This window comes from Pecten maximus, chromosome 19, assembly GCF_902652985.1.
Source record: "Pecten maximus chromosome 19, xPecMax1.1, whole genome shotgun sequence".
Classification (NCBI taxonomy): domain Eukaryota; kingdom Metazoa; phylum Mollusca; class Bivalvia; order Pectinida; family Pectinidae; genus Pecten; species Pecten maximus.
This window is the reverse complement of record NC_047033.1, coordinates 28,600,539-28,609,799: the sequence shown is the minus strand read 5'-3', so window position 1 is coordinate 28,609,799 and position 9,261 is coordinate 28,600,539. Positions and strand designations below refer to the sequence as shown.

The 9,261-nt window shown below is 40.6% G+C and overlaps 1 protein-coding gene across 1 annotated transcript; it reads left to right on the top strand.

Moving 5' to 3' along the window:
* The first annotated feature begins 2,020 nt into the window (after window positions 1-2,020).
* On the top strand, window positions 2,021-6,517 carry LOC117317503. Its single transcript, XM_033872317.1, has 3 exons — window positions 2,021-3,430; window positions 3,661-4,558; window positions 6,114-6,517. Exons 1-3 carry the CDS (start codon window positions 2,021-2,023, stop codon window positions 6,515-6,517), a joined length of 2,712 nt encoding a protein of 903 aa, XP_033728208.1.
* Window positions 6,518-9,261: the final 2,744 nt, after the last annotated feature.

Here is a 9,261-nt window from a genome sequence, read left to right as displayed (position 1 = left end):
ATTTCGAGCAAGTATCCTCTTGGAATGGTTGGTCTGAATTAGAACGGGCTCAGCAATTAAGTATGAGCTTACGTGGGACAGCTCAGAAACTCATAAGTAATCTTACTGTAGGACAGTTGGCTGATTATTATACTTTAAAGTCAGTACTTGAACAGAGGTTTAACCCCAAGGAAAGGGTAATAGCGTACAGGAGTGAGTTTAGGAACAGGAAACAGGGGAAGAATGGGTCAGCATCCGACTTTGGTTACCAACTTAGACGGTTGGCATTACAGGCATATCCCCAGGTACCCTATAATTCACTAGAGTTACAGGTGGTTGATCAATTTATCAACGGGTTGAGTAGTTTTGAGATGAGGAAGAAGGGTAGCTTTAGTCATGCGCAGACATTAGACCAGGCCATCTCATATGCAGCTGAGTTCGAAGCTGTCGTTGGAGATAGGGTACGCAAGCCCGTCGAGAATTCTGATAGCGTAGGGGCTATTGAGAGTTCTAGTCAGGGAGAACAACCCAGTGGCTTAACTCTAGAGGCTATATCTAAGTTGATAGATCAGAAGCTAGCGCAGAGAAATGACAAAGCTGGTAGGGTTAGTGATAAGGGTGTGTGTCACTATTGTAAGAAACCCGGTCATTGGATAGCTAGTTGCCCAAAATTAGCTGTTAAAGACGGAAAGGCTAAAGAACAGTCAGAGGATGGTCCGTTAAACTAGTTGAGGCTGGAATCGTGGCCAAGACTCCAGCCGTTAAGGATACTAAAGTCAGGCCAGTTCAGAATGAGAGCAGGGAACCTATGGAAGGGGAGATAACTCAGGAATCAGCAAAAATTCCTTTGGCAAGTTTGAGTCCCAGTAGTGGGTGTTTGTATGCTGAGATGAGGTTTAGTGAGCAGTTTTGTCGCCTATTAGTTGATTCAGGATCACCAGTGTCCATACTGTCACTTAAGGAGTTTCATAGATTAGGATTGTCAGTCGCATCGCTACACAAGGCTGACACCAGTCTAACAGCAGCTGATGGTAGAGGTTTAGAGGTTCAAGGAGAGTTAATTTTGTCATTCAAAGTTGGGAATTTGACCTTTGAATAAGGGTTTATAGTTGCTTCCCTTGATAACCTACCCGGAATCTTAGGTGTGAATTTTCTGGAGAAATACAGTTGTGAATTGTTGATAGGTAAACAGACCCTCAGGACCTCAGTAGGCAAGATTAAGCTGTTTAAACAATGGACTAGTAACTGTGCTAGGATAAGATTATCTAGGAAGGTTGTGGTTCCCGCTCAGTCAGAACAACTTGTTGAATGTAAAACATCTGGGTGTTTCACAAACACCATAGGGGTTATAGAGCCTACCCTTAGCTGGAGAAACCAAGGTCTATTTATAGCTCGGAGTCTTGTACAACCTACAGAAGGCAAGGTCTTGGTATCAGTTGTTAATCTCGGGGATAAGGGTGTAAGGTTGGCCTCAGATTCCGTCTTAGGGACAGTGAATGCGGTAGATGAGGTTGTTGGGTTAGATGATTCCAGTACCATCCCACAAGGGACAAGATCCGAACATAGAGTGCCCCACACATCTACAGACATTACTCGACAGGAGTTCAAGCCAGTTGACCCAGCCACGGATAGAGTCAGTGACTAGTCTTTTACATGAACTCCAGGATATTTTTGTAGATGATAGTGGAACTTTTGGGCAGACAGATGTCACAACCCATAAAATTGAAACTCATGATGCCAAACCCATTAAGGTTCCCGCACGTAGAGTTCCTTTAGCAAAGAGGGAATTAGTGGAGCAGGAGGTTGATAAGATGCTAAAGGGGGTGTTATAGAACCCAGTGATAGCCCTTGGTCATCCCCAGTTTGTCTGGTTACTAAGAAGGACGGTAGTTGTCGATTTTGTATTGATTTTAGAAAGCTTAACACAGTAACCCAAAAAGATGCATACCCATTACCCCGCATAGATGATACACTAGAGAGGTTGAGTGGCAATACTTGGTTTAGTACTTTAGATTTGGCTAGTGGATATTGGCAAGTCAAAATGTCAGATTCTGATCGCTCAAAGACTGCGTTCTCAACGCATATAGGATTGTTTCAGTTTAAAGTAATGCCATTTGGCTTGACCAATGCTTGTGCTACATTTGAACGCCTTATGAGTTGTGTACTGGGTGAGCTCAGGTGGAAAAAGTGTTTGTGCTATCTTGACGATGTGATAGTGTTTGGTGCAGGGTTTGAAGAGGCACTACACAGTCTTAGGCTAGTGTTCATGAAGTTTAGGGTTGCAAATCTCAAGTTAAAACCCAAGAAATGTGTGTTGTTTCGTAGAGAGGTGACATTTCTAGGACACGTGGTGTCAGAAGAGGGGGTTAAGTGTGACCCAGAGAAAACTAAGGTAGTACAAGAGTGGCCAAGGCCTGCCAACAGGTCTGAGATTAGAAGCTTTCTAGGATTAGTAGGCTACTACAGGCGATTTGTCTGTGATTCCTCACAATTAGCGGCTCCCTTAACCAGGTTGACTAAGAAAAATGTGCCATTTCATTGGGATGATAGTTGTGAAGAGTCCTATCAGCAGCTTAGGTCAGCTCTACTGACTACTCCCATATTGTCCTTTCCCCAGACCGGTGGCCAGTTTATTCTGGATACAGATGCTAGTTCCTTTGGAATAGGTGCAGTTCTATCTCAGGTACAGGACGGGGAGGAGAGGGTGTTGTCTTATGCGAGCAGAACCCTTAACACTGCCCAGCAGAACTATTGTACTACTAAAAGGGAGTTGTTAGCTGTGGTTATCTTCCTTAGACAGTTCAGGCACTATTTGTTTGGCATGAAATTTCTCCTACGTACTGATCATGCCCCACTCATATGGATTAAAAATTCCAAAGATCCCGAGGGTATGTTGGCTAGGTGGCTGAGTGTAATTGAAACTTATGACTGTGAAATAAGGCATAGGGCAGGAAATAAACATGGTAATGCCGATGCTCTATCTAGGGTTCCCAGTAGGAAGTGTGGAAATCAGAATTGTAATGATTGTGGTCAGGCAGGTTCCCTCCAGGACAGTGGCTGTCACCAGCCCTCAGTTTCCATTAACCCTGTAACAGAAAATGTAGGTACTGATCAGAGGGCTAATTGGCTTCAGGTATGGACTAGGGATGAACTTTTGGAGTTCCAGTTGGAAGATCGGGGTTTAAAATCTATGCTAGAGAGCCTTAAGGACTCATCTGTCAAACCTACTAGGGAGTCAATATCCGATTGGCCGGGGGAAGCCAAACAGTTGTGGTCCCAATGGGATAGCCTAGTTATAGAGAACAGTTTGCTCTACAGAAGGTTTGAGACTAGTACAGGGGAGATAAGCCTACAGTTGGTAGCCCCATGGTCCATTAGGAAATCCATTTTTGAACAGTTACATGCTAGTCAAACAGCCGGACATTTTGGCAGGGATAGAACAATAGAGACTGTAAGGAGAAGGTTCTATTGGGCAGGCATGACCGATAATATTCAGAGGTGGTGTAAATCATGTGATCATTGTGCCATGTGTAAACCTGGCCCGGGGGTAGGTAAATCCCAATTACAACAGTTCAAAGTTCGTGCTCCCCTAGAGTGTGTAGCAGTAGATATTATGGGGCCTTTACCAGTTTCAGGCAATGGAAATCTTTTATAATAGTATTTGGAGATTATTATACTAAGTGGACAGAGGCATTCGCCGTACCCAATCATACAGCTTTGACTGTAGCAGATAAACTGGTGACAGAGGTATTTAGTCGCTTTGGTTGCCCAGTCCAACTTCATACTGATCAGGGTAGAGAATTCGAGTCCGAGTTGTTTAAGGAGGTATGTGCCCTTTTAGGTGTCCAGAAATCTAGGACTACTCCCTATCGTCCCCAGTCTGATGGACTGGTTAAACGGTTTAACCGTACCCTTAAACAGATGCTCTCCATCTATATTGATCAGGACAAACTTAACTGGGACGACCAGTTGCCCTATTTACTTATGGCATATCGGGCGTCTGAGCACAAGAGTACACACTGTACACCAAATCTCATGATGCTAGGACGGGAGGTGTTTGTCCCCATAGATTTGATGGCAGGTACCCCTTCTCATACCCCGGAACAGTGTCCTGTAGAGTATGTAGAGTGGCTTAGACACAGCATGCAAACTAACTTTGAATTTGCCAATTCCAATCTTGGTAAAGCTGCTCGCCTTCAGAAACGTAACTATGATTCCAAACTGAAAGCAAGAAATTATGACATAGGATCATGGGTCTGGAGGTGGTACCCACCCAAGGTAAACCAGAAGCTAGGGTTGGGGTGGACGGGTCCCTATCTAGTTGTTAAACAAATATCTGGGGTGACATATAGGATCCAGAGGAATAGGGAGTCCGTGGGTATAAATGTACACGTTGACCACCTGAAGCTATATGAAGGCGAGAACCCGCCTGTTAACTGGTTGTTGGGAGACACTCTCGAAACCTCCATTGAGGAGGGCTCGAACCCCTGTGTAGATGAATGTTCCTCTGAGGAGGAGGAGGAGGAGGAGGAGGCTATCAGCTCCCCCTCACCAGGTCCGCCCACACGTACCCGAGTGGGTAAGACGGTCAAACCCAGAGAGATTTTAGATCTCTAGTTTTTAAATATGTAGTATTTTAGAAATAAAACTTTATAAAAGTACATGAAGTTATGGTAATTCACCTATTTTAGTCTGTCCTACGATAGAGCAGCGGGCTGAAGTTAGCAGCGGATTCGTTATTCCAGCAGCGGATTGGGGATTCAGTTTTTTAGGTTTAAATTATGTTTCTTTTTATTGACATTTTGACGATTGGATTCAAATAACAAATCCGTTTCAGCCGTGGATTAGAGATTCACTTACATATAAGTATTTTTCTTATTATATGTGATTGGGGATATCGAATAACGAATCCGCTGCCAGGGGATTCAGTTTTTTAGGTTTAAATTATGTTTCTTTTTATTGACATTTTGACGATTGGATTCAAATAACAAATCCGTTTCAGCCGTGGATTAGAGATTCACTTACATATAAGTATTTTTCTTATTATATGTGATTGGGGATATCGAATAACGAATCCGCTGCCAGCAGCGGATTGGGGATTCGAATAACGAATCCGCTGCTGGCAGCGGATTCGTTATTCGATAGTTATCCCGAATCACATATAATAAGAAAAATACTTATATGTAAGTGAATCTCTAATCCACGGCTGAAACGGATTTGTTATTTGAATCCAATCGTCAAAATGTCAATAAAAAGAAACATAATTTAAACCTAAAAAACTGAATCCCCAATCCGCTGCTGGCAGCGGATTCGTTATTCGATATCCCCAATCACAGATAATAAGAAAAATACTTATATGTAAGTGAATCTCTAATCCACGGCTAAAACGGATTTGTTATTTGAATCCAATCGTCAAAATGTCAATAAAAAGAAACATAATTTAAACCTAAAAAACTGAATCCCCAATCCGCTGCTGGCAGCGGATTCGTTATTCGATATCCCCAATCACATATAATAAGAAAAATACTTATATGTAAGTGAATCTCTAATCCACGGCTGAAACGGATTTATTTGAATCCAATCGTCAAAATGTCAATAAAAAGAAACATAATTTAAACCTAAAAAACTGAATCCCCAATCCGCTGCTGGCAGCGGATTCGTTATTCGAATCCCCAATCCGCTGCTGGCAGCGGATTCGTTATTCGAATCCCCAATAACGAATAACGAATCCGCTGCTAACTTCAGCTCGATAGAGCTGCATAGTTCAGTTTATATATTTCTCCTGAAATAAAGCTGAGTTGGTCAATTTAAAAAAAAAATGTTATAATATTTTTGGTGGGGTAGGACTTGACAGGCGGTACATTTATTTTGCAATGTAAAGCAGTAATTGTTTTTTTTATCATACATGTAGTACTGCTTAACACTGTTCAGGTGTGGAAATAGTCTAACATTTTGTTTTTTGTTTTTTGTGTTATCAAAGTTAATTTACTATTTCTACCCGGTACATTAGCTACTTTATATATATATATACTGGTGTGACCCTGGAAAACAACACAAGGTGCTGGGTAGTATATCACAGTCAGATAGAGGTTAGAATACAGAATTTAGGTTACAGTTTATCATTATTTTGGTAGCCATGGACGTACTAGATGTTGCCGTGGGGGAGGTAGAACTCCTCGAGTTCACTGAGGAGCTTCGTCCCATATTCCCCACCGGGGGAATGACTTGTGTGGTTTTGGGATGTGGTGACCTGGTTTACAGGACTCTGGCCAGATACCTGGACCACTGGTCTGCCGTTCACAAGCCAACCAGGATCCTTGTGACTTGCCAGGCCTGTGGACGGAACTTCGCCCGCCGACGCAGATCCGACGCCAAGAGGCATGCCCGGAGACATGAGCCCGTGGGACACCTCAGGGAGGTTCATGTTACGAACTCACGGTTCGTGGACCCCGGGGACATCCTTCCTCCCAGACTGGGATCGCCGACGGAGAGGGCGGATCAGTTCATCAGGGAAGTGGTCTTTGGGAGCTCAGCCTGAATTCCGGTAACGATAATAAAAATGAAAGGAATTGTCCATTTTATTAACTATATATTTTTTTCCCTTCATTGTATACTGTAATTGTTAAATTAAAAAAAATGAATGTACATCTCTAAGTTGCATGTCCATCCATCACGAGAATTTGTCCATTAATTTATCAAATGTCCATCTATTAGAAGTGAGTTATTGTACATCAACTCTGTTAAAAGTCATTTCAATGATAATTGACAAGGAAATCTTTAGGGCATTTTTATTGTATTACATTGATAAAGATTACCTTGATCTTTGAGGGGAGGAGTGTGGCGGAATCGGTTTTTAATAAGTTATTAAATTAGGAGTTTTACCCCTTTGTTTGGTCGTGTCATTGTATTAGCCATGTAGGGGAAATAGTTTACCTTTTGGTTCCATTTTTGTTGTGCCGGGTGTTATTATGGCCATATAATCCCGGTATTGTGTTGCAGAGCGCTTGTCGCCTGTTTGTTATGCCTGCCTACTTCGCCGCCATGCTGGCGGAAGTGGTCTTATTTGTAAGGCCGTTTGTGATTGGTCGTCTGGTTACCCGGGGACCAATCGTTTGACTTGTAGGATATATTAACCACTAATTCATATTTATTCAAAATCGGATTGACTGGTAGTCCAATCTGCTTCTTCTGTAAAACAGAATCAGAAACAATTGTACATCTATTATGGGAATGCAAAGAAGTACAGTCATTTTTTGATAACTTTGAATTTTTGTTAGATACGCTAATGATTCCATTTACTTTCAATAAAGAAACTTTCATTTTTGGCATGAGAAACAAGAAAAATATATATTATAAAACAGATAATCTTATATTACTCATTATGAAGCAGTACATCTATAGAACAAGATGTTTACAACAAATTCTATCAGTACAAGCACTGAAACTTACTATTAGAGATAATTATAATATTCAAAAATATGTTTTTATTGGTAAAGATAAGGGAAATATAGAAACATTTCATAATAGATGGAAAAAATGGGATAAACTTTTACAGACAACACCCAACTCTTGACAATACTTCTCAACTATTTTTTTTTGTTTTTTTTGTTTTTGTATGTTATTAAGCACATTGCGATAATCTGTTATTATACGAAATGGCACATCTCTCTCTCTCTCTCTCTCTCTCTCTCTCTCTCTCTCTCTCTCTCTCTCTCCTACATATTATGTACAAAAGTGTTTGCTTTTGTGTATGTTTGTGTGTGATGAGGGTGTGTGTGTGTTGATGTGTGTATTTGAAAGTGCAAAAGTCTGTATATTGACTTTGTTGTGACTGCGAGTGTGTGTGAGAAAGAAAAAAAATTATGTTACATATATGTCATTGATAATGAATTGCACCTATGATGTGAATATTGCTGCTGCTGCTGAGGATGAAAAAAATTGTGAGTTTTATTGAGGGTTAATCATGATGATGATGCATTATGATTGATGATGATGATGATGAGGATGATGGTGATTGAATGATGATGATGATGATGATGATGATGATGATGATGATGATGATGACTATTGATGATGATGATGATGATGATGATGATGATGATGATGCTGCTGCTGCTGCTGATGATGATGATGATGATGATGATGATGATGATTATGATGATGATGCTTGAAGAGGATGATGATGATGATGATGATGATGATGATGATGATGATTGGATGATGATGAGGAGAAGGAGTAAGAGGATGATATGATGAGGATGAAGATAATTGTGAGTAGTGAGGATAATTGTTAAAAGATGATGGCAGTAGTATGCAGGTGATATATTAAAATCATTGATTGTTAATGATATATGTGTTTTGGAAAATAAAAAATTATAAAAAAAATGTTTGTAACTTGTGGTATCATTTCCGTTGTGTTTCCATGACAAATTCTCTTGTCAAATCTACAAGCTTCTGGAAATGCAGCAAGTGCACATAATTTTTATACTTTATACTTATAGCATAAATGTGGACATTGCAAAAATTATCTAGTGCATCACAGAATTATCAGAATTCTGGTGCAAGACCAACAGCTTCTACTATGATAAGTATCTGGTCTACATACATTAGAGTGTACACACTGTGTAATGAAATAGTGAGAATTTATTATCACTATTGTGATTCAAATTTCCATTTTATGTCCGAATTGTCTCCGTATATGACTGGCTAACGATAATGAATGGTCTTTATGTCAGCTAGCTATAGCAACCGTTACCTGTGATCATCTGTGATGCAGCAGTATCTTGTCCTGTTTCTTGTAGAAATCGAAATGGCAACTTTTGAACACACTTTTATATAAATCCCTTTTGTGTCCGATTCCTGTACAAACTCCAGACCACAATACCTTGAAAGTTGTAGCGGCTGTATTTTCGGGAGGACAAAACAAATTTTAGAACAAAACTAAATTCAGTTCCGAAAGTTCTTTCAAAACAAAACGCCAAAGTTTTCTAATTCATACCAAAACACGCCCGCTCCATTCTGATGGAGTTCCAACAAAACTCCATTAAAGCATTTCACCCACAGCGATTGACAGAATTTTGGCTACCTTACGGAAGATGGCGTAATTTGTAATTTCGTATGTTTGATAGGGTTGCCCCACCCAGCTACTGAATAAGGGGCTGTCGCGAGGATCAAACGAATAAAGCTCTAATCAGAACAAGTCACAATAAAGTCGGCTATACCAAACCCACCACAGAAAGGTTCGAACTATTCTAAATCGCGTCGACATTTAAAGATTAATGG